The sequence below is a fragment of the Pan troglodytes genome, chromosome 4 (assembly GCF_028858775.2).
Source record: "Pan troglodytes isolate AG18354 chromosome 4, NHGRI_mPanTro3-v2.0_pri, whole genome shotgun sequence".
NCBI classification, from domain to species: Eukaryota; Metazoa; Chordata; class Mammalia; order Primates; family Hominidae; genus Pan; species Pan troglodytes.
The window spans coordinates 72,044,262-72,070,071 of NC_072402.2; the positions used below are offsets into that span (position 1 = coordinate 72,044,262).

Genomic DNA, 25,810 nt, shown 5'->3' on the forward strand with positions numbered 1-25,810 from the left:
TTTTGATAAGAGACAATGTTTTATTTAGAAATAAATATTGACTCTTCTGTAAGCTTTTATTTATTATTAAATAAGTTTTCAGTTAAGAATGAAGTTATGGCAGTTCTTCATTGGCCAATTCAATTGCATTAAGCTACGCTGTTGAGTGCAGGTGTGGTGGCTTACGCCTGTAAACAGCCCAGCACTTTGGGAGGCTGAGGTGGGAGGATGGCTTGAGCCCAGGAATTTGAGACCAGCCTTAGCAACATACTGAGACTCTGTCTTTACAAAATATTAAAAAATATATATATAGTATCACCTTTGCTTATGGACGGTTGCATAGAATTATTAGATGAGGTTCACCTTTGAATTTTTTTCTTCTTTATAAACTCAAAGATAGTACACACATAGTAGCAGAAAGACACAGGTTTGAGCCATGATATGTTGGCCAAACCAGTTTGTCTGGTTATCTTTAGGTCCATATAGTATGTATCTGCTAACATATACTAATGCAGTCTGAAATACGGAATGAGTTTTATTTTTCTTGTATTTGGATCAAATTTGCAACCTTAGATTTACTAGTACTGGGGTATACCAATTGAATGCCCATTTTGTTTTTGTATTGTGTTCCCAACCTTAGTTTTTCTTCAATTTTTATTCATTGGAATTGTTGCTCTTTTATGAAATACTAAATGAAATATGAAGGGAAAGTGGAAAGTAAAAAGCACTGAGCTGAGACTTAGGAGAGTTGGGTTCTAGACTTACCTTTCTGTTCATTTGTTACCTTGGGCAAGTCATTTCTCTGGGTTTGTTTTCTTATCATTAAAGTGAGGGGCTGGATGAGATGGTTTCCAGTATACCCTCCAAATTTTAAGTGCATCGATTCTATGATTTTAATATAGAGGGATTACTTTTTATTGCTATAGAATAATATTTATTAATCCCTAGATTGTTGGTTTACTGGGCTCTTAACCTTGGATTGCAACTGATGAGTAGCTATACTGTACCCAACTTTGGTTAGCTATCTTGAGAATACATGCTGTATGTAAAAAAGATGAATAGTTTAATACAGGCTCATTGACTGTTTTAGAAGGTATTTAGAATAAGCGTGCTCTTGATAGCTGGCCAGCAGCCCCACTTAAAGAAGCAAATTCAATACTGTTACAAAAATTTTTGGGAGAAGGTCATAGACTATAATAAATTGAAATTCTTTTTACCCAGATGAAATTACAGAAGCCAAATCAGGGACTGCTACTCCACAGAGATCGGGATCAGTTAGCAACTATCGATCTTGCCAAAGGAGTGATTCAGATGCTGAGGCTCAAGGAAAATCCTCAGAAGTTTCTCTTACCTCATCTGTGACCTCACTTGACTCTTCTCCTGTTGACCTAACTCCAAGACCTGGAAGTCACACAATAGAATTTTTTGAGATGTGTGCAAATCTAATTAAAATTCTTGCACAATAAACAGAAAACTTTGCTTATTTCTTTTGCAGCAATAAGCATGCATAATAAGTCACAGCCAAATGCTTCCATTTGTAATCAAGTTATACATAATTATAACCGAGGGCTGGCGTTTTGGAATGCAATTTGCACAGGGATTGGAACATGATTTATAGTTAAAAGCCTAATATGCAGAAATGAATTAAGATCATTTTGTTGTTCATTGTGCAGTATGTATATAGCATAATATACACAGTGAATTATAGGTCTCAGGCTTACTTGATTTTTGGCTATTTTATATTTAGTGTACACAGGGCTTTGAAATATTAATTTACATAAAGGCCTTCATATATTATTACGTGTTATATATTACGTGTTATAAATTTATTCAATAAATATTTGCCTAGAATTCCCAAGACCTTTATAGGTGATTTTGTTTTCTGGGCTCCTTAACTTCATAAATAGCTAGTATCTTCCAGCAGTAGTAACAGTCTGGATAACTTCTTCCATATCCCTCCCTCTTTGTTTTTTTGAGACAGTGTCACTTTGTCACCCAGGCTGGAGTGCAATGGCGTGGTCTTGGCTCACTGCAACCTCCGCCTCCCGGGTTCAAGTGATTCTCCCGCCTCAGCTTCCTGAGTAGCTGGAACTACAGGCGTGTGCCACCACACCCGGCTAATTTTTCGTATTTTTAGTATAGATGGGGTTTCACTATGTTGCCCAGGCTGGTCTCGAACTCCTGACCGCGTGATCTACCACCTCAGCTTCCCAAAGTGGTGGGATTACAGGCGTGAGCCACTGCACCCGGCCTCCATATCCCCCTTTTAACATTCTGTAGTGTATGGTAAGTCATATCAGATATCAGACCTAATTTAAATTTCATTTTAGCTTTACAAGTCCAAAAACACAGAATTTATATATTCAGATACTCTAGCACTAATTTTAGTCTTAAAATATTCCCACGATGTTCTGTACAAAAAATGTTCTTTTTGTTACAAGAGCTGAGTTGCATATACTGTAGATAAATCATATTATTTTTGCCAATTTCACAAATTCCTCTGGCCCATCATGTCAGTCATTATTGAGTATATGCACACATTGCTACTTATTTGATTATGTATCTTTTAAATTGATTCAGTGCATAGAAAACTATCTCTTACAAACTTTAAGTGCTCTGATATGACTTCCCCCCCAAATTTTATTATGAACATTTTTAAAAACAGAAAAATTGAAAAACTGTTTGGTAAGCACATGTATATCTACCATTTAGATTCAGCAGTTGTTAATGTTTTGTCATTTGTTTTCTCTATACCTATATATGTATAGATACAGCTAGTTATGCATATATATGCATATATGTGTTTGTGTGTGTATGTATATATGCTTTTTTCCCCCTGAACCATTTGGATGTTACAGACATACTTATCACCGTGAAAATACTTCAAGTATCTCCTACAGATAATGACATTCTCCTAAAAATCTGTAATACCATTGTAAAAGTAATAATTCCCCAATATCATCTAATCAAGCCATATTTAAATTTCTGAAGTTAACTCCAAATTTCTTTATAGCTGATTATTTCAAACTAGGATCCAATTAAAGTTTACATATGACACTTGGTTATAACTCTTTAGTTGGATATAACATTATTATTATTTTGATAAAATATGGAACAAATCAATTCTATTAATAAGTGGTCACGTTTGTTTTGGGCTTAAATTACTTTTTAAAGATACTGGATTTTCCTAAGATTTCTGATTTACATTGATATTTTCTTTTTGTCATTCTTAATTGCATCACACAATAGATGTAAATGAAGATTTAGTCACCTCAGATAAAATTGGTATCGTGTATGATAATATTGTATCATTTATATTTGCCTTATGTTAACTTTAAGAAATTGATTTTTTTGTATTAATCATTTTCCCATTGCAACAGAGCTATATTTTTTCTATTTTAAGAATCATATTTTAGGATTATTTTTGGCAAATACAGTGAGCACTTATGTAACCAGATGATAATGAACTCAAATGTCATGATAGCTTGCATAAATGGTGACTCTAGTAGATTTGACTCAAGCACTTCTAGAATCATGCACTGAATTCAAAAGAAAAATCTTGCTGCTTTTTGTCCAGGGCTTGTTCTATTCAACTTCTAATTTGAAAGCTGTACAAAGTAATAGAAGTTCCATTTAAATATGAGTTCAAAACTATATTTACTTTTTATGTGGCCCTCTCTTTAGGGGATTCTAATTTTACTTAGGGTCTCTAAATGCAGCATAATGTTCCTGATGTTAACAGAAGACTATTTTTAAAGTTACAAATTTGTATATAGAATTAAGTAATGGCGCTATATACGCTGTTGTGGGGAGGGGGGAAGAAAAGGAGGAACCAATTAAATAGGACCTTTTAAAAATTGTTAATTTTGTAAACTTTGCTTCTCTTATAAGTTATTGTGATTCATTTTAGTTACTGTGTTTTATTTTGAAAATATTTAAATATTGCACTTCTATAAATAGTATGATAAATGCACAGACAATTGCAGTAAATTCTTTTTTAAGCTAGGATATTTGAAATGACAACCTTTGGTTAAGTGTGTCAAGGTTGCAACAGAATTTTCACAATTTTTTTGTTGTTTGCAAATTGTTACTAATATTGAAGAGATAAGGGAGGCAATGCAAATGATTTTTAATCTTTTTTTATTATCTTTTCAGCAGTTTATATTTTTTGTGACTTTATGCAACCATATTTTTACTTTGTCTTGACAACTGAAAGATGTATAAGGTTTTTTGCCGGAAATGTACTGTATACATAGTTTTAAATATAACAGATTTTACTGATATGTAAAAATTTTGCCATTAAAATAAATGATTTCTCACTGAGAGGAACTTTTCTACCAGGTTGGGGCATATGGGAGCTTAATATATCATATCTAATTTAAAATAATTTCACTGAAATAAACTCCATTGCTTTTACCTAATTTTTTTCTTGAGATGCTTTTGTAGTTTTTCAGAGTTTTAGATGATTTTATACAAAATCCTCTGCCTAGCACTGCTCTTTTTGATGTTGTAGTGACACCATTCACATTGAATTAATGCTTGGTAGCTTGGGGCTAGATGTGGAACTCCATGCATCTGTGTTCTGACTGGCACCTTTGGAATGAAAGAAAAGTGTGTGCTGTCCAAATTTTTTCCCCTTAATTCTTTCCCTCATTTTCTCACCCATAATAGAAATTTTATTTCCATTGTGAGTTCTGACAAGAATGAAATTCCACATACAACATAACTGTAAATTGTTGGTAGGTAGAAGTTAATATTTGTGGTTCATGTATATTTTGACCAGAGTATATTTAAGTATATAATTTCAGCTTCCTTGATTTAGAAATATGATATAATAAAGAAAAACTCCATTTATCATCTGTTACAATGTACTTATGTTTTTTAACCTCTGGGAAAACTCAGTGGAAAAAAAAAAAGCTAAGTATCTGTGCACCTTTCTTTCTAACAATGTACCGGCTAGGTGCGGTGGCTCACACCTGTAATCCTAGCCCTGTGGGAGGCTGAGGTGGGTGGATCATCTGAGGTCAGGAGTTCAAGACCAGCCTGCCAACATGGTGAAACCCCGTCTCTACTAAAAACACAAAAATTAGCCGGGCGTGGTGGCGGGCACCTGTAGTCCCACCTACTCGGGATGCTGAGGCACGAGAATCGCTTGAGCCTGGGAGGTGGAGGTTGCAATGAGCCAAGAACATGCCACTGAACTACCAGTCTGGGCAACAGAGTGAGACTCTGTCTCAAAAAAAACCCCACCAAAACAACAACAAAAAAAGTACCTAGAAATATAAAATATAGTGCCTGGCCACATTTAAATTGTCAAACATTGTGATTTTTATCTCGACTACATGAGTCTTGATTTCATCTAAAAACCAACCACTTGAATAAAACATGATAGATACAATAAAAGCCAAAGCAACTACCATTTATCAGTTGCTAACACTTGATTTGGTTAGAATCCTACTACTGTTAGAATTCAATTAATATTAAATATTGTATCCATATGACATGATTAGGCAGGGGCTTGTGCTAGATTGTTGACACTCTGTTATCTTTAAAACAACAAAAAACTGCTAAAGAGTGTTATGAGTAGTATATAAGGTTTTTTTAGGGAATGTATAAATTGCTGTAGGTATTTACCTTGGCTGTACAAGAATTGTCCAAGAAATTCTTGTTTGAAAAATCAGAATTTTTGAACTCTTTTATTTATTGTAAATAAACTTCTATTTACTGTAAATGCCAATAAATTATGATAAATTTAAAGGATTTTGGAAAATGATCATGTTGTCTTAAAAAGACAATATAAGACATATATTAAATATATTAGGTGAATCAAGATCATAGACCAGTCAGAGTTAGTAGAGAAGTAGTGGGTGAAGTATAAAAACTTAGTGGGAGCTACCCTTAAACACAGTAGAGGAGATCAGGGTTAGGTTACTTGAGAGATTTAGCAAAGACCCCTAGGTAGGGGCCACAGCTTCAAGTACCATTTACTCACTCTGCAACCTCTATTCCTTCTTATTGGCTATATGAACTAATGACACTATGAATGTGACCATAAGATAAATCTTCCCTCTGCATGTCTTGTTAGGGAGGTACATGTTTTCTTATTTAAGACTTTCATAGACATATATACAGAAAAGTGCACAAATGAGTATTTGGCTTAATGAGTTTTCAGTATTTCAGGTACACAGGCAACATGACCATGTAAACCTCTAGGCAGATTAAGAAACATTGCCACCACCTTAGTGTCTTTCATAATTAATATCGGAAGTGATAAACGGTCACTTCTGCCCTCTTCTGTAGGTAACACAGACCAACCGTGGTACAATATAGGAAGGCAGTGCATAAGGATGTGAATGCCAGGAGTGAATGCCATCTTGGAGGCTGGCTACCGCAGTCATGCATTGATCGTTTTCAAATACTACTGGTTCACTTATGCAGCCTGCACAAATATTGATGTATTTAAGCAAACGATGTAAATAAAAGTCACAACTGATAATCACTTATATCAGAAAATTCTGGAGATACTGGGAAGCTGCCAAGATCATTATGGTGAATACCATTTTTCCAAAATCATATTTTTTTTTGCTTCAAATCTTGAATTTTATCATTGGCAACAAACTCAATTTTTTTTTTCTTTCCTCCCTCCCTCCCTATTTCTCTCTCTTTTTTCCTTTCCTTTCCCCTTCCCCTTTCCCTTTCCTTGTTTTTCTTGAAGTTACAGATTCCCTTTGTTCATTTTCAAGAAAGGTTTGTCAAATACCCAAGTCCGAATAACCGGTTTGTCACTCATCTTAGTAAAATTTGTGTTCCAGGAAAAAAAAGTATTTACTTCAGTTTATAATGCCATCTCACAATAGCTCTTCTTTGATACATCATACTTCAATATGCAGCAGAAGTACTTTGTAAGGACTTCCAAGTTTTTACAAAGAATATTAAGTGTTGGAGTGGTTATAATAAAGTAACTTTTACAACTTCATCAGGGATATTCTCTGGTGACAGCGTTCATTTTTCCATTTTTTTTTTTTTTTGAGACCGTGCCTTGCTCTGTCATCCAGGCTGGAATGCAGTGGCATGACGTCGGCTCACTGCAGCCTCGACCTCCCAGGCTCAAGGGATCCTCCCACCCCAGCCTCCCGAGTAGTTGGGATTCAGGTGCGTGCCGCCAGGCCTGGCTAATTTTTGTATTTTTGGTAGAGATGGGGTTTCGCCATGTTGGCCAGGCTGGTCTCGAACTCCTGACCTCCCAAAGTGCTAAGATTACAGGCGTGAACCACCGTGCCCGGCCCATTTTTCTTACTGTGAGCGTGTGGTGGTGAAGAGCTCCAGTACGGTTTGGTGTCATTACTGTAATTCCTGTGGAGGGGCCAGCACCTTGACCTACCATTGCTTTTCCACCATCAGTGCAAACGTCAGCATTGTGCAAAGGGCAAATCACGTCTTCATATTAGTATGAAAATAATTTTGGCTTTGAAAGGGTGTCAGTGACCCTCAGGACAATCGTTGGTCGACATCAGTGGTTCTCAGCGGGGCAGGGTGGGAGGGATGGTTTTTCTTCCAGGGGAAATTTCACTGGGGAAACCATTGGCTGTCACAATCGACTGGTGGTGACATCCCGTGGACAGAGACCAGAGATGCTGCTAAGCACCCTACAATGCACAGAACACCCCGTCCCCCAACAAAGCATTATCCAGTTTGAAATGTTAATGGTGCTGAGGCTGAGAAAGTATGACTTCCAAAAATGAGTCTTTTGGGCAGGAGAGTTGGATAAATTAACAATCTTGATTACCTTTATTACATGTGCTCGTTTATTTTCAAGACATGATGCACAGCTACGTTCAGGCTGTAATTCTGCCTTCTGGGTCCAACTCACTTGTAACTTTAACGTGAAGCCTGCAGTTCAGCCTCGAGCCTCCCTGACTAGCCTCCCCGCCCGGCCGCCTCGAGCCCTTTATAACCGAATTTTGCCTCTCTGTTCTCTGCGTCTGGCCGACCTCATCAGCTAGGCTGTTAACCCCTTCGGGGAAGGAGCATATCCTAATCCTTTGAATCCCGTAAAATAAGTTTTCCCCTCACCTTGTTCCCCACTGACGGGACGCGAGGCTGCGCGGTACCGCGGGGGCGGCTCCTCTCGGTGCGCTCTTCAGCCCGCGCAGCCTCATTTTCCCGCGCTCGTGCGCTGCGGTCACTCAGGGCTGCTGCTAGAGGGCGCGCCCAGCCGCGTGGCCCTGACTACTACAAATCCCAGAAGGTCATGCAGTGGGGGCGGCCGCGGTGACTTCTGGGATTTGTGGTCCCGGAGAAGAGATTGGCGGAGGGGAAAGACTGAGTCGTCTTTCCTTTGCCCGCTTCTGTGGACTGTTCGAACGCCCAGGGGTGGGCCAAACCCGTTTCTTAGGAAACCAGGAATCCAGGGAAGGCAGGTAGGAATTTGGGCGTGATAATTTCTGCTTCCAGTGGGAAAGAATGTAAACATGGGGCCTTGGGAGCCGTTATCGGGTAACTGGGGCTGCCCGGTCGGCGGTGGAAGCTGAGGAAGAGGAAAAACAGGCGAGTGGGTGTTGTGATTAGGGGAGAAAGGACCTTCGGAACAGGAGTTGAAACCCGACGGGATCCGGCAGAGCCTGGTCGCTAGGGTTGGTCTCCAGGGACAAGCGAGTCTGAGGGTCGGGCCCGCCGTGGCACCTTCGCGGAGCTGCGCGGCCGCAACCTTCCCTGAGCGGTGGGACGGGCGGGACGAGCCGGCCGCCCCCCGCTGGAGAGGTGTCTGCGGCCCGGGGCGGTCCGTGAACGCGCAGGTGTCGTCCGGGGCAGCCTTTCTGAGCGTTTTTATTATTGTTGACCGATGAAGGGAAAGTCACTAATACTGGTTTTTCTCTTGCGGTGGCGTTTTTGGGTAAATCGTTTCTTGGATTCCTCACCTCTGAATACCTCCTTTTACCCAGAAGGATGCTGTTGTGATTTCCTGATCTTGTTCATGTAGTGGTTTTTCCCTTTGGGTGCTGCATCCTCAGACACACTCAAGACAAGCCCTCTCTGGCGGCTGGGTAAATGTGAAGCCGTCGACAGTTGTTGAGCGCCTACTATAGGGATCTTTGTAACAGTACAGGAATTTAGAATACAGCGTCGTTGTTTAGAATCGTTATGCCATTCCTGAAATATAATCCTGTATAAAAGGTTGACTTTGTCTGGTTTCATGAGTTTAACATGAAACCGGTGTGGATTGTGGTTTACTCTCATGGTTTCTTACTCTGGTAAAAAAATGTTAAGTCTAGGATGTTGGCGCCTCGTGCTTCTAACTAGACTCAGGAAAGCCTCCTTCATAAGAAGTTTTAATTTCATGTTCAGATAGTGATAGAGGAACAATAAACTCGTACGGCTTAAGATATCTGAAACAACTGGGAATGTTAAATTTTGTAATGCAGAAAGTGCTTTGCATGCTCTAGGATTCACATACCTTTTTAAGCCTGGCTAAGTTTTCTTCAAAGCTTAAGTCCTCCAGAAAGCCTCAAGTGTCTCTTCTCTGATGTCATGGCATGCTTTGTTTACTCTCTTGTAGCACATATCGTGTATGAAATTGACTGTACTCTGTGGTTTCCAGACACTTTTGAAGAAAATATAAAACTTTGCTAATGGCCTTGATAACAGATTCATGCTTTTACACCGTAGTGGGCCCTTGATACTACTGTTTGGTATCTCTATTTTTCCTTTGTTGCTTTTCCTTATCTCCACAGTGACTATTTTAGTCTTTTCCCTTTTTCTCAAGAACTCAGATCTGTTATTTTCCTTTTACTTTGAGCAGATGACTAGCCGCTGTTTGCTGGAGAAATGTGAAGCTTGGGGCATGAAATTCCTCATTTTCCTTTCCCTCCATCCCTGAACTTGCCTGTATGTTTCACTCAATATTAACTCCTTTTTTTGTCTGAGAGGACTGTATTTTTGTCTCCCTCTTTCAGGTTAAACTTGTCGATTGCTAGTGGCATCAGGCCTCCCACACCCTCATAACCTCAGTCTGTCCTGACCTCTGCAGCCCCTGATCTCTAGAAGGTCTCAAGGGATCTGTGGAGGAGAATGGCTCAAACACCTGAGGCAATAGTGGCGTGGTTTTTTCACATATGGTTGAGAACCACCACCTTGGGCCATAACTTATACTTGTCCCCAGCATTTATAACAGTGGTTTGGGTTGGAAGATGGGGAGGGTAATCGGAATCTGAATGACCTATTAATTTTAAAAGATGTGTGGGTCTGTTTCTCACTTTTTCCTTTCCTTCCCACCCTATCACAGCCCCTCATGTAATCTACAGATCTGATCAACGGTTTTTTTTTTTTTTACTTTTTTTTCTTTTGATCAATGATTTTTATTGTAATTTACCTCCAGTAAACACACTAGGTGTCCTTTAGTATGAGTAGGGTTCCCACAGTGCCTGGTGCCTCACCTTATGAATAAAGAAAGTTTCATTTGGAATCTTGAAACCGGAAAACGTGGTCATCATTCTTGTTACCATTAGGGATAATCATAAATACAAGACTTCTTTTTATCTTGTCTTACACTGATATCTTGTGAGTCTTTCCTAATGATCTGTATTTTCTCAGGTTGTCCTCACTGTGTGCCTTTTAACTTCTGTTCCATAGTATCCACACTTCTGTTTTCAGCCATCTTCCCCTACAATACTTATAGTCATCTTCAAACATGGGAAACTCATTCTCCTATAATATGATCGGCCTGGGGAGAGAGTTTGCATTGTCCTTATTCCCCAGCACAGTTTATAATCCATTAGTCCTCCGGTTTTAAAAAAAATCTCAGTTCCTGTGGAAAGTTTGTGGTTCACTTATATTATCAGCCTGTATATTTCTTTCTTTCTTTCTTTTTTTTTTTGAGATGGAGTTTTGCTCGTGTCGCTCAGGCTGGAGTGCAATGGTGCAATCTCGGCTCACTGCAACTTCTACCTCCTAAGTTCAAGTGATTCTCCTGCCTTAGCCTCCCGAGTAGCTGGGATTACAGGCATGTGCCACCATGCCCAGGTACTTTTTGTATTTTTGTAGAGATGGGGTTTCACCATGTTGGCCAGGCTTGTCTTGAACTCCTGACCTCAGGTGATCCGCCTGCCTCTGCCTCCCAAAGTGCTGGGATTACAGGTGTGAGCCACCGCGCCCAGCCTGTATATTTCTTGATTGCTGTGATTTATTGGCACTCTCTCATATTCATTAAGAACTCAGACATACGACTCACAATTTTCTTACCCCTCCAAATTCTGCCATTACCGTAGGTCTTTCCATGTGAATGACCTCATAGCCACCCTCACTTTTTTTCTCACCTTCCTTCTAGTGATTACAGGGATCATTTTATTGTGCTTCACTTTATCACACTTCATAGATACTGCGTTTTTGCACATTGCAAGTGCACAGTAACCCTGTGTCCAGCAAGTCTTTTCGTGCTATTTGTCCAATAGCATGTGTGCACTTAGTGTCTCTGTGCTACATTTTGGTAATTCTTGAAATATTTCAGACTTTTTAATTATTACTATATCTGTTATGGTGATCTGTAATCGATGATCTTTGGTGTTAACAATTGTAATCGTTTTGGGGTGCCATGAACCATGCCCATATGAGATGGTGAACTTAATCAATAAATGTGTGTTTTGAATGCTGTACCACCAACTGGCTATTCCCATCTCTCTTCTTCTCCTTGGGTCTCCCTATTTCCTGAGACACAGCAATATTGAAATTAGGCCAGTTAATCCTACAATGCCCTCTAAGTGTCCAAGTGAAAGGAAGAGTTACACATCTCTCATTTTAAATCAAAAGCTAGAAATGATTTTAGGAAGACCTGTTGAAAGCCAATACAGGCTGAAAGCTAGGCCTCTTGCACCAAACAGCCAAGTGGTGAATGCAAAGGAAAAGTTCTTCAATGAAATTGAAAGTGCTACTTCAGTAAACACACAAATGATAAGAAAGCAAAAACAGCTTTATTGCTAATATGGAGAAGCTTTGAATGGTCTAGATAGATCAAACCGGCCACAATATTCCCTTAAGCAGGAGCCTAATTTAGAGCAAGTTTCTAACTCTCTTCAATTCTGTGAATGCTGAGAGAGGTGAAGAAGCTGCCAAAGTAAAGTTTGAAACTACTAGAGGTTCGTTTGTGAGGTTTAAGAAGCCATTTTCATAACATGAAAGTGCAAAGTAAAGCAGCAAATGCTGATGTTATCCAGAAAAGATCTAGCTAAGATAATTGATGAAGTTGGCTACACTAAATGAGATTTTCTTTTTTTTTTTTTTCTTTTGAGACGGAGTTTCACTCTGTTGCCCAGGCTGGAGTGCAATGGCATGATCTTGGCTCACTGCAACCTCCGCCTCCTGGGTTCAAGCGATTCTCCTGCCTCAGCCTCCCGAGCAGCTGGGACTACAGGCGTGCGCCACCACGCCCAGCTAATTTTTGTATTTTTAGTAGAGACAGGGCTTCACCATGTTGGCCAGGATGGTCTCTATCTCTTGACCTTGTGATCCTTCCGCCTTGGCCCCCCAAAGTGCTGAGATTACAGGTGTGAGCCACTGCACGTGGCCATAAAATTTTCAATGTGGATGACACAGGTTTCTATTGGAAGAAGATACTCTCCAGGACTTTCATAGCTGCAGAGAAGTCAATGCTTGGCTTTAAAGCATCAGAAGACAGGCTCACTCCTTTGTGAGGGCTAATGTAGCTGGGAACTTTAAATTGAAGCCAATGTCTATTTACCATTCTCAAAATCCTATTGCCCTTGAGAATTATGCTAAATGTACTTTGCCTGTGTTCTATAAATGGAACAACAAAGCCTGGATGATGGCACATCTGTTTACAGCATGGTTTACTGAATATTTTAAGCCCACTATTGAGACCTGCTCATGAAGAAAAGATTCCTTTCAAAATATTACTGCTCATTGACAGTGCACCCTGTCATCCAGGAGTTCTGATGGAGATGTACAAGATTAATGTTGTTTTCATGCCTATTAACACAGCATCTTTTCCTCAGCCCATGGATCAAGGAGCAATTTTCACTTTCAAGTCTTACTATTGAAGAAATACATTTTGTAAGGCTATAGCTGCCATAGATAGTGATTCTTCTGATTCATTTGGACAAAGTCAATTGAAAACTTTCTGGAAAGGATTCTAATTCTAGATAACCATTAAGAATATTTGTGATTCATGGGAGGTGGTCAAAATATCAACATTAACAGGAATTTGGAAGAAGTTGATTACAACCTTCATGGATAACTTTGAGGGGTTCAAGACTTCAGTGGAGGAAATAACTGCAGATGTGGTGGAAATAGTAAGATAACTCAAATTAGAAGTGGAGCCTGAAGATGTGACTGAATTCCTGCAATCTCATGATAAAATTTGAAAGGATGAGGAGTTGCTTCTTAGGGATGAACAAAGAAAGTGGTTTCTTGAGATGGAATCTACTCCTGGTGAAGATGCTGTTAACATGGTTGAAATGACAACAAAGGATTTAGAGTACATTATATAAACTTAGTTGATAAAGCAGTGGCAGAGTTTGACAGTATCAGCTTAATTTTGAAAGAAGTTCTGCTGTGGGTAAAATGCTACCAAATAGGACTGCATGCTACAGAAAAATTTTTTGTGAAAGGGAGAATCAGTCGATGCAGCAAACTTCATTGTTGTTGTTTTTTTTTTTTGGAGACAAAGTCTTATCCTGTCACCCAGGGTGCCAGGGTGGAGTTCGGTGGCATGGTCATGGCTCACTGCAGCCTTAACCTCCTGGGCTCAGGTGATCCTCCTGCCTCTGTCTCCTGAGTAGGTGGGACTACAGATGTGTACCACCACGCCTGGATAGTTTTTAAAAATTTTTTGTAGAGATGAGATTTTGCTGGTCTCAAACTCCTGGGCTCAAGCCCTCTACCTGCCTTAGCCTCACAAAGCGCTAGGATTACAGGCATGAGCCAACATGCCTGACCGCTGTTGTCTTATTTTAAAAAATTGTCACAGCCACCAGCCTTCAGTAACCACCACCCTGATCAGTCAACAGCCATCAACATTGAGGAAAAACTCTCCATCAGTAAAAAGATTAGGACTTGCTGAAGGTTCAGATGATCATTGGCATTTCTTAGCAATAAAATATTTTTAAATTAAGGCATGTACTTTTTTTTTTTTTTTTTGAGATGGAGTTTCGCTCTGTTGCTCAGGCTGGAATGCAGTAGTGCAATCTCAGCTCACTGCAACCTCCGCCTCCCGAGTTCAAGCGATTCTCCTGCCTCAGCCTCCTGAATAGCTGGGATTACAGGCACATGCCACCACGCCTGGATAATTTTTGTATTTTTAGTAGAGACGGGGTTTCACCATGTTGGTCAGGCTGGTCTCAAACTCCTGACCTCGTGATCTGCCCACCTCAGCCTCCCAGAGTGCTGGGATTACAGGCGTGAGCCACTGCACCTAGCAAGGCATGTACATTTTTAAAGCTATGATGCTATAACACTTAATAGACTATAGTATAGTGTAAACGTAACTTTTATATGCATAGGGAGACCAAAGCATTTGTGTGACCCACTTTTTAGTATTATTCACTTTATTGCAGTGGTCTGGAACTGACTGTGCAACAACTCTTAGATAGGCCTGTACTTATACATCACTTCAGCCATGTGCATCAGTAATGAAGACCTTGAAACCTGCTTGAACTTATGCAGTATTTCATTTCTCTCCCTCCCATACTCCCACAATGCCCATTCTTTGGTAGTTTCATAAAGCCCTCTGATTCGTTGCTTTTCTTTTCTTTATGTTTTTTGGTTCATTGCTTTTTTTCTCTGTTTCTCTAGTTGATCATTTGATCAAAATCTCCTTGTGGTTATAGACTCCTTTAAAAATGGAATGAAAGCTTAAACAGTATTCTCCAAAATGTACACAGATATAAAGAATTTTGTACAATTTATATACAGTTCCCAGTGTTTCTCAGTATCTTGAAGACCATCTATACAACTAGTAAATTTTTGGATCCCTCAGTTAATCTCTTCTCTAAATAAATATTTGTTGAATTATTTCAGGATTTCTGTTAACTTTGTTTTATCATTTATCCTCTCTTTATTTCTTACATTTGTATATCATTGCAGATTTACTGAAAAGTTCAGCATTTGTTATTTATTTATTTTTTGAGACGGAGTTTTGCTGTGTTGCCCAGGCTCACTGCAACCTCCGCCTCCCGGGTTCAAGCAATTCTCTTGCCTCAGCCTCCTGAGTAGCTGGGATTACAGGCATGTACCACCACGCCTGGCTAATTTTTGTATTTTTAGTAGAGATGGGGTTTGGCCAGGCTGGTCTTAAACTCCTGACTTCAAATGATCCACTGGCCTTGGCCTCCCAAAGTGCTGGGATTACAGACGTGAGCCACCGTGCCCGGCCAGCATCTGTTATTTTAAAATTTACCCAATAATTTTGTGAGTTAAGTCGTTTACCAAGTTTGAATCTTTTAAAACCTTTTTATTATGGAAAATTTTAACACATATGAAAGGAAAAAGTACAATGAACACTATGTACTCATCATTCAACTTCATTAGTTATCAATTAAAAGCAATCTAATTTCATGTATATTTTCTCTTGCATTGCACTCCCAACCTCCACTGATTACTTTAAAACAATTCCTAGATGTCTTATAATTTTATATGAAATATTTCAGTTTATATTTCCAAAAGCTAGGGGTTCCTTTTGTAAGCATAATTACAATACCATTATCACACCAAAGAAAAAATAGCCATAATTTGCCAGGTGCGGTGGCTCACGCCTGTAATCCCAGCAATTTGGGAGGCTGAGGTGGGTGGATCATCTGAGGTCAGGAGTTCAAGACCACCCTCACCAACATAGTGAAACTCCATCTCTACTAAAAATATAAAATTAGAAGGGCATGGTGACGCATGCCTGTAATCCCAGCTGCTCGGGAGGCTGAGGCAGGAGAATTGCTTGAACCTGGGAGGCAGAGGTTGCAATGAGCCGAGGTCATGCCATTGCACTCCAGCTGGGGAAACGAGCAAAACTCCATCTCAAAAAAACATAACAAAACAGTGATTTCTTAATATCATCAAATATCAAATCGGTGTTCCCATTCCTCCTATTTCATTAATGTTCCCTTCTGGCTGGGTGCGGTGGCTCACGCCTGTTATCTCAGAACTTTGGGAGGCCGAGGTGGGCGGATCTCCTAAGGTCAGGAGTTTGAGACCAGCCTGGCTAACATGGTGAAATCCCGTTTCTACTAAAAATACAAAAAATTACCCTGGCGTGGTGGTGCCTGCCTATAATCCCAGCTACTCGGGAGGCTGAGGCAGGAGAATTGCTTGAACCTGAGAGGCAGAGGTTGCAGTGAGCCGAGATCGGGCCGTTGCACTACAGCTTGGGCAACAAGAGTGAAACTTTGTCTCAAAAAAAAAAAGTTTTCTTCTCATTGGCTTTTTTGAATCAGGAGTGAAACAAGATCCACATGTTATGTTGGTTAGTATGTCTCTTAAGTCTCTCTTAATTTAGGGGTTACCTCTGTTCTTTCTCTTCTTTCTTTCCTGGCAGTTTATTTCTTGAAGAAACCAGCTTTATTTTCCTTTAGTTTCTGTTTTTTGCTATCTGCATCTCTGATGTGTTATTGAGCATGCTTCACTTCATCCTGTATTTCTTATAGGTAGAGGCCTGATCTGACTCAGGGTTAATTTTTGTAGGAGTACTTACTTCATGAGTGACATGCTACTTCCATCAGGAGGTGTGTGATGTCCAGTTGTCTTTCTTAGTGATGTTAGTGGCCATTGATGATTATTGCCTACAGCCACTAATTAGGGTTGAAAAATGGTGATAGTCTAATCCTGTTATTTCCTCTTTACCTATGGGTTGGAATACTTCCATAAAAGACCAAGTTTTGGGCCGGGCATGGTGGCTCATGCTTGTAATCCCAGCACTTTGGGAGACCGAGATGGGCAGATCACCTGAGGTCGGGAGTTTGAGACCAGCCTGACCAACATGGAGAAACCCCGTCTCTAGTAAAAATACAAAAATTAGCCAGCGTGGGTGGTGCATGAGTGTAATCCCAGCTATTCGGGAGGCTGAGACAGGAGAATCACTTAAACCCGGGAGGCGGAGGTTACGGTGAGCCGAGGTTGTGCCATCGTACTCCAGCCTGGGCAACGAGAGTGAGACTCCATCTCAAAAAAAAAAAAAGACCAAGTTAGAATTTTAAAGCTGTTTCTTTGTAATTTTCCAGAATGGCTTCCTTTGGGTGGAAGAGGAAAATTGGTGAGAAGGTCTCAAAGGTCACTTCCCAGCAGTTTGAAGCTGAAGCTGCTGATGAGAAGGATGTAGTTGACAACGATGAAGGGAACTGGCTTCATGCCATTAAACGTAGGAAAGAAATTCTTCTTGAAGGCTGTGCTGAGAAAAGTAAACAGCTGAAGGATGAAGGAGCCAGTTTGGCTGAAAATAAAAGGTATGTATTTAAAGTTTTTTTTTTATGGAGAAGAGCTTACATTTTCTAGCTCACTGTCAGTAATGGGATGAAGAGTTATGAATTTGATAAATTCATGTTTAAAAATCTATTCTAGGTGCTAAATTAATCAAATAAATAAGGTGTTTCAAAGTCACCTGAAAAATGAAAGTTTGTAAAATAGTTTTCAGGATGCAATGAAAGTTTGTAAAATAGTTTTCAGGATGCTAATTATGTCCCTGCTTTGCCATCATTTTTGTTGTGCCTAAAGAAGAGTAAATGCTAAGTAAAATGTAATTCAAGTGATTGGTCAGTAAAAGGTGGTCTTATCACTGGAAACTTTCTGCTTATAACATTATGTATCAGGTAAATTAGGCATTTCCTGAATAGCTTTGAGGGAACATACATAAAAAAAAATAGGTATTTAGTTATTCTTTGCCATTTACTTCTTATATACTTAAGTAAATATGACTTGCTGTACAGGAAGTTGATAATAGCTTCATTTATTTTTAGCCCTTCCTTAGCTAAGTTGTTCCTATATGCACCCATTTCTTTTTTCTTTTTTCCTTTCCTCTTTTTCTTACTTTTTTATTCCTTTTCTCCTTTTTCTGCTTAGATTTTTAAGAAGGACCAAAAATCATTTTTCATTAGTCAGTGGGGAAAAGACAAATTTTTTAGTAGATTCTGTTGAGAAAACTGGATTACTACCTAGAGGAAAATAAAACTGTGTCTGTATCTAATACCATGCACAAAGATGGACCCTGGAGGGATTAAAAATTTGTGAAAGGTAAAACTATGTAATTAATAGAAGAAAATATAGAATGGTATCTCTATAATCTATGGTGGAAAAGGCCTTTTTTATTTTGAAAAAATTTCAAATCTGTATTAAAGAATAGTACAACTGGCTGGGTGCAGTGGCTTATACTAGTAATCCCAGCACTTTGGGAGGCCAAGGTGGGAGGATCGCTTGAGCCCAGGAGTTCGAGGATGCGGTGAGCTATGATCTTGCCACTGCCCTCCACCCTGGGCTACAGAGTGAGACCCTGTCAAATAAATAAACAAATAAATAAATCGTATATCTAGTATGATTCCAGTTCCAGTTTTAAAAAATTCTGGCTGTGTGTGGTGGCTTGTGTCTGTAATTTCTGTGCTTTGAGAGGCCGAGGCAGGAAGATTGCTTGAGCCCAGTGGTTGAGGCTACGATGAGGTGTGACTCTGCTATTGGGCTCCAGCTTGGGTGACAGAGTGAGACGCTGTCTTCAAAACAAAACAAAAGAATAGGACAATCTCGTATTTCCTCTATCTAGACTCAACAATTCTTAATATTTGCTTTATCCCTGTCTTTCTACACATGCATACACACACACACACACACACACACACAGGCATACATAATTGCATATTTACAGGGTGTTTTTGCTGATCTATTTGAAAGTGAGTTTCAGACATTATGACACCTACTCCTAATTCCTCATGTTTTTTCTAAGAATAAGGATATTATCTTACCTATCTTTTATCAAACCTACAAAAATTAACAATTTTATATCTAATATTAGTTCATGTTTAGGTTTTTCCTGTTTTCCCCCAAATGTCTTTTACAGTACATGTTTTTAAAACCAGGATCTAAGGAGTTCACAGATTATATTTGGTTATTATGTCTCTTTAGTGTCTTTTGGCATCCTTGGGTTTTCTACTTTTATCCCCCATGACACTGACTATTGGAAGAGTCCAGACCAATTTTCTATTTGATTGCTTCCTTGTGTGTATCATTTAATTTGTTCCTCTATCTCATGTGTTTCTTGTAAACTGAAAGTTAGGTGTAGAGATTGAGTCTAAATATTTTTGGCAAGTATATGTCATAGGTAACATTTGTGCTTTATACTGCATCATATTGGGAGATAAATAATATTATATTGCTGTCTCTGTTAGTGCAGTCATTAGAAAGACATTGTGCCTATGTCTGTCTCTTTGCTGTGTTTGGTATCTGTTGAGAGCCATATTTTTATAAAAATCTTAAAGCATTGTCCTCTGTGAAGAAAATATATTAGAAAAATTACACTTGACAGTATAAGAATTGTTGATTTGAATAAATACATGATTTTTAGAAGACATATGTATGACCAGCAGGAATAGTAGCCTAATAGGCCTTTGTTTGGGACAGAATACACTTCAGATCATCCAGAAATCTAAAATCAGGCCTGTGTGCCTTTGACTGGTATCTTCCATGTGGTGTTGAAGAGTTTGAGAATTTAAAAGAAAATAAAGTAATACTAAGCAAGACGCACTTTTTTCTTTGTTCCTTAAAAAAAAAAAAAAAAACTGGTAAGAGTGGTGGTAAGATTTCTTGTTAATAATTTTTGTAAACATGAATCAAAGTTGAGGAACCAATATATTAGCTTTTAGGTCTGTTTTTATTTTTGATTCTGGTGTAATCTTTTATTATAACTTAATATAAAACAAAATGGTGCTTAAGCTATGAAATACTAGCATCTCAAATTGGGAATAAAGGGTGGAAAATAAATAGCAATCAAGATCAATTAACTTATCTTAACTAGCTAATGTTAGGTTGTGAATTCTCATTTGTGGTATTTTAGGCATAAAGATTTTTATCTTACAGAACTCTGTAAGATTGACTAGTCTGTCTTAGAAGAAAACCAAATGTAAATTCTCCTCATTTATGAATACTTTGAGTACATCCATAAAACATCTTTAGGAACTCCTGTAAATGCCTGTTAAAAGTTCATTAACTTTTAACCACACTAATGTGTGGAAGGAAAAGCTGTTCTGTTATTGCCATCGGATTCCCTCTGAATTTCCTGTGACAGAGAAGAGATATCAGCATTGTAGACAAACACAGTAACTCTTGTTTTCTGCCTGTATGTCGAAACATTGAGTCATTTCACTAAAACCAGTGGGATTGGATGCTTTATTTTGGATGGAGAACACTATAACATGATTACGTTTTTTGCTCTTTAGCATTTATTTTTGAGTAATGTATATACTGCTTTAGAAAATAACTAAAAAGATATATATTTTTTTGAGGTGGAGTCTTGCTCTGTTGCCCAGGCTGGAGTGCAGTGGCGCGATCTTGACTCACTGCAACCTCCTTCTCCTAGGTTTAAGCAATCCTCCCTGCCTCAGCCTCCCAGGTAGCTGGGATTACAAGTGTGTGCCACCATGCCCAGCTAATTTTTGTATTCTTAGTAGAGATGGGATTTCGCCATGTTGGCCAGGCTGGTCTTGAACCCCTGACCTCAAGTGATCTGCCTGCCTCGGCCTCCCAAAGTGCTGAGATTACAGGTGTGAGCCACCATGCCCAGCAAAAAAATATTTAAGAGGCTACTAAACTTGATTGAAAGTAATATAAGGAAGAATAATTAAATTAGATTAAAAAAATACTGAGTCCCTGCCTACCAAATCAACTTCATCTTAAACTGTGCTTATTTTCACTGCATTTTAGCCAGATGGGCCTTCTTCATTTTTTTGAACATAGTTATTGTACAACTTTGTGTTATGACTCTGTCTGAAAACCTTTTTTCTCTGGCTTTCTGATGCCTGTCTTCCTGTCCTTTGGATTTCTGCTCATTTGTCATTTTCTCAGCAGTCTGCTCTCTGATTACCCAGTCTGAAGTAACATCCCTGTACTCACCCTTTTTCTATCACATCAGTGCATTTTGTTTTTTTAGCATTTCTCCCTTTTTGAAGTTACTGTATACACTTATTTAGTGTGTTTAGAATATTTTGTTTATATGTTGTTTTTCTTTTGTAAGAATGTAAGCTCCAGGACAGTAAGGAATTTATCTAACTTGTATACTGTCTTCAGCTCTTAGAATAATTTGTGGCACTTACTAGGCCCTCAGTAAATATTTATAAAGCTGTGATGTTTTTTGGCTGTATTATGGCTAAAAAGGTTTTTATAAGCTAGCTACCATTTACTGCATGATATCTATAGAATATACGTTTAAAAACTCCAAATTAAAATATAGTATTCTGATAATATATTTTATTTCATACCCAAACCACAAAGGACCTTTGGGAATAAAATTTTCTCACCCTCCTCCCAAATGAAAATATGGCACTTGATAATAATTGCTCTATTCTGGGTCTTATTCTTTTTCTCTCTTTTTTTAATCTCACAAGAATGGCAGGATTCTTTTTCTCATAACCCTTACTCTTCCCATTCCCCTGTTGTTTTGTGTACAGAAGGCTTTGTTTATGCAATAGGAAAATAACAACAGATTTTACAATACAGTGATTATGGTCTGGGCATTAGTGCCAGATGGCTTTGTTTCTTATCCTAGTTCTGCTGTTGACCAGCTTTGCAATATTAGGCAAGTTATTCAGCTTCTCTGTGTTTAAGTTTCCTTTTCTGCAAAAAATATCTACCTCATAATGCTGTTGTGATGACGACATGAATTTACATATGTAATGTACTTAATATATTGCCTGTCATGTAGTAAATACTCAATAAATATTAGTTATTATTATTATTACTATTATAGTAGTCCTAATTATTCTGTGTCCTTGATTGGCTATATATTTCTTCACTTGCAATTGCCTCATGGGGTTCTTATAAGGCTGAAATCCAATAACGGATACAAAAATACTTTAAAAAGTAGGCACGGATTTCTACTGACAGCCATGAGAGAGTTTCTAGAACTAGACCTGGATGGCCCCAGACAACTAGAAAATTGGACAAAAGATATAAAAAAAAAAAAACTGTTTTCAACCATTGGACAGTAGTCAGCATAGGACTCTTATCTTTGAGAGAAGGGGCAAAAACAAGATGATCCCTATAAGCTTCCTTAATTTCTTTTTTTTCTTTTTTTTGAGACAGAGTCTCGCTCTGTTGGCCCAGGCTGGAGTGCATTGGCATGATCTCGGCTCACTGTAACCTCTGTCTCCCAGGCTCAAGCGGTTCTCCTGCCTCAGCCTCCTGAGTAGCTGGGATTACAGGTGTGTGCCACCACGCCTGGCTAATTTTTGTAATTTTAGTAGAGATGGGGTTTTACCATATTGGCCAGGCTGGTCTTGAACTCCTGACGTCAGGTAATCTGGCGTTCTTGGCCACCCAGAGTGCTGGAATTACAGGTGTGAGCCACCGTGCGTGGCTGAGCTCCCTTAATTTCTACCTGAAGGTAGTCTCCAGGGAATGGGCACACAGAAGAGGAAACCAGATAGAACACAGTGGTCTTGCTGCGTGAGGAGATGGAGATTGGACTTTGGAGAGGCTGACACAGCTAGAAGTTGCAGAGTAGAGTACCAGAGAAGAGGAAGCTACTCAGAGAAAAAGCTCCAGAAGTCTATGAGGTCCCTTTGAGTCTTTGTTGAACATTAGGCCATGCAACTATTGGGGAATTTCTGTAAATCCAGGGAAAATGACTGAGAAGTTGTAAGCTGAACCATTCGTAGCATTCATACAGAGCAGAGAGCTATTCAAGCTTCAGCCATTCAGAATGGAGTGTCTTTGATGGTCACCAGAAATATTTACTGGAGTCACAGAGGGTTATTTCTTAGTAGAATGACTACACTATCCCTAGAGGGAAGGCTACTCCAGACCTTCCCTAGAAAACCTTTAAAAATAGTTTTTGAAGGGTTCAAACTGATATTTTCAAACTTTAGTGCCTGCCAGAATAGAGCCTAACATTTTTAGTCAACAGTGTAACATTTAAAATATTCAGCATCTAATCAAAAATTACTGGACATGCCAAAGAGTTGGAAACTGTGACCCATAAATAGGAGACAAATCAGTCAATAGAAACATTCAGAAATAACATAGATGATGGAAGTAGTGGACAAAGAGGTTAAAATGGTAATACAACTATATTCAGATAATTAAAGGGAAACAAACATAATGAGGAGTGAAATGGAAGATATATTAAAAAAAGGAACATCTAGAAATGAAAAATATGATATCTGAAATAAAAAATATACTGAACAGTTATGCTAGTCTGGGTCCTTCTAGAAGCATATGCTAAGACCGGCTTAAACATGCAAAGATTTCATTAGGGGAATCACTGTATGAGAGGACATGGGGTGGGAACTGAGTAAATCTGGGAGAGCTATGCTTGTCTAACCCCCAGTGAAGGGGAGAGGGAGGGAAGGTTGGATGGAAATGTCTTAGGCTGTCATATTATCTAAAGAAAGTTGGACAATACCTTGGATAGTCGTCAAGTCAGAGTTGTCCCTCATTGGAGTCCCATGCCCCTCAGGAATGAGCTGGTCTTCTTATTTCTGCTACTTCCAGTTAATGTGGAGAAAAGCCATGAGATATTTATCCTTGCTGCATATGTGGCCATGGATTTCGGAGTGTAGAAGCTGAGGTCAGCTGGAGGTCTATGCAAGATAATGGAATGACATCATTTAGTTTTGAAGGAAAGTAAAACTGCCAACTTAGAATTCTTTGTATTATAAAAATATCTTTCAGAAATGAAGGCAAAATAACTTTATTGGACAAACAAAAGCTGAGATAACCCATTACCAGTAGGCCTGGACTTCAAGAAATATTAAAAGAAATTCTTTACATAGAAGGAAAATCATACCAGATAGAAATTTGTGTCTAAGTAAAGAATGAAAGGGTTCTGGAAGTGGTAAACATGGGTAAGTATGAAGACTGATTTAAACAAAAAATTTAAATTCTTTAAAAAGATAATTGACATTAAATAACAACAGCAACATTTTGCAAAGTTATATAGAAGTAAATACACAACAATTGTAATAGATAGCATGAAGGGATAAATGGAATTATATTGCTATTAGGCTGTTATGTTGTATTCAAACCTAGACCCTAGAGAAACCATTAAAAAATAATAAAAGGCTTATAAGCCAATAATGGATGTAAAATAAAACAATTAGAAGCTGAATACTTTATTTTTTTTAAAAAGCACCATTTGTAGTATTATTCCCAAATCTAAAATTGTTAGGAAAAAAATTCAGCAAAACATGTATAAAAACTATATGAAAACTACAAAATGTTGCTGAAATGTTAAAAGACCTAAATAAATCAATAAATATACACTATACTTGTATTAGTTTGTCCTCACACTGCTATAAACAACTACCTGAGACTGGATACTTTATGAAAAAAACAGGTTTAATTGGCTCACGGTTCTGTGGGCTGCATAGGAAGCATAATGTTGGCATCTGCTCAGCTTCTGGGGAGCCCTCAGGAAAGCTATAATCATAGCAGAAGGCAAAGGTAGGAGCCAGCACTTCACATGGCTGGAGCAGGAGGAAGAGAGAGTGTGGGGAGTGGGAGTGCTACACACTTTTATGCAACCAGATCTTGCAAGAACTCACTATCACGAGAACAGTACCAAGAGGGAAACCTGCCCCCATGATCCAATCACCTCCCACCAGACCCCACCTTTAACACTGGGGATTACAATTTGACATGAGATTTGGGTGGGGATACAGATCCAAACCATATCAATGCTCATAGATTGGAAGATAGTATTTTGTTAATACATCAGTTCTCCCGAAATTGATCTGTAAACTCAGTGCAATTCCAATCGAAATCCCAGCAAGCTTGCGTTTGAGATAATTGACAAGCTTATTCTAAAGTTTATGTGGAAATGCAAAGAATCTAGACTAGCCAAAAGAATTTTATGAAATAAAACATACTTAGGGAACTTATATTACTTAATTTAAGTCCTTAACTGTGTTTTTGAATGTTATACCTTCATAGTACTAGTGTAAAGATAGACATACATGGATCAATGAAAATAATATATGATACAGAAATGACCCACATGTATGTGGTCAGTTGATACAAATGAAAACTTCTGGTTTTTAAAAGGCTTAATTGAGAACATGAAAAGTCAGGCCACAGGCTGGGAGAAAATATTTCCAGTCCATATATCTGACGTAGGACTTGTTTCCAGAGTATAGAAGAACTCTTACAACTCAGTAGGAAGAAGACAAGCTATTCATGTAAAGAATGGGTAAAAAGTTGGAGCAGATGCTTCACAAAAGAAAATATATGAATGGCCAAGAAGCATAAAAAAAGCTGCTCAACACTATTAGTCATCAAGAAATTTCAAATTAAAACCACAATGAGATACTATTGCCTAGTTACTAGAATGCTAACATTGAGAAGATTGACAGTATCAAGTGTTGGCAAAGATATGGAGCAAGTTAAACTTTTATACATTGCTCATGAAAATGTAAAATAGCTTTACCTCTTTGGCGAACTGTCTGGTTGTTTCACTTATTTTGTTTTATTTTATTTTATTTTATTTTATTTTATTTTTGAGATGGAGTCTTGCTCTGTTGCCCAGGCTGGACTGTAGTGGCATGATCTCAGCTCACTGCAACCTCCACCTCCCGGGTTCAAGCAATTCTCCTGCCTCAGCACTCCCGACTAGCTGGGATTACAGGCGCGCACCACTCTATGC

At 38.6% G+C, this 25,810-nt stretch overlaps 2 protein-coding genes across 11 annotated transcripts in view; both read left to right on the top strand.

The window, feature by feature from the left end:
- Positions 1-6,475, top strand: part of PRKAA1 (protein kinase AMP-activated catalytic subunit alpha 1) — a 40,592-nt gene extending 34,117 nt beyond the window's left edge. For 7 of the 9 annotated variants that reach the window (XM_009449239.5, XM_016953360.3, XM_063811264.1 and 4 more), the window contains one exon: positions 1,201-4,400. In XM_009449239.5, the coding sequence (XP_009447514.1) occupies positions 1,201-1,445 (245 nt within the window). In that variant the 3' untranslated portion in view covers positions 1,446-4,400. Of the gene's footprint in view, positions 1-1,200; positions 4,401-6,279 lie in introns of those variants that run through there. The other 2 variants (XM_063811262.1, XM_016953362.3) reach the window with 1 other exon arrangement.
- Positions 6,476-8,062: 1,587 nt separating this feature from the next.
- TTC33 (tetratricopeptide repeat domain 33) overlaps positions 8,063-25,810 on the top strand; it is a 41,557-nt gene continuing 23,809 nt past the window's right edge. Inside the window, exons 1-2 of one of the 2 annotated variants that reach the window (XM_517790.9) lie at positions 8,063-8,399; positions 17,196-17,417. In XM_517790.9, the coding sequence (XP_517790.1) occupies positions 17,197-17,417 (221 nt within the window). In that variant the 5' untranslated portion in view covers positions 8,063-8,399; position 17,196. The other variant, XM_009449238.5, reaches the window with a different exon arrangement.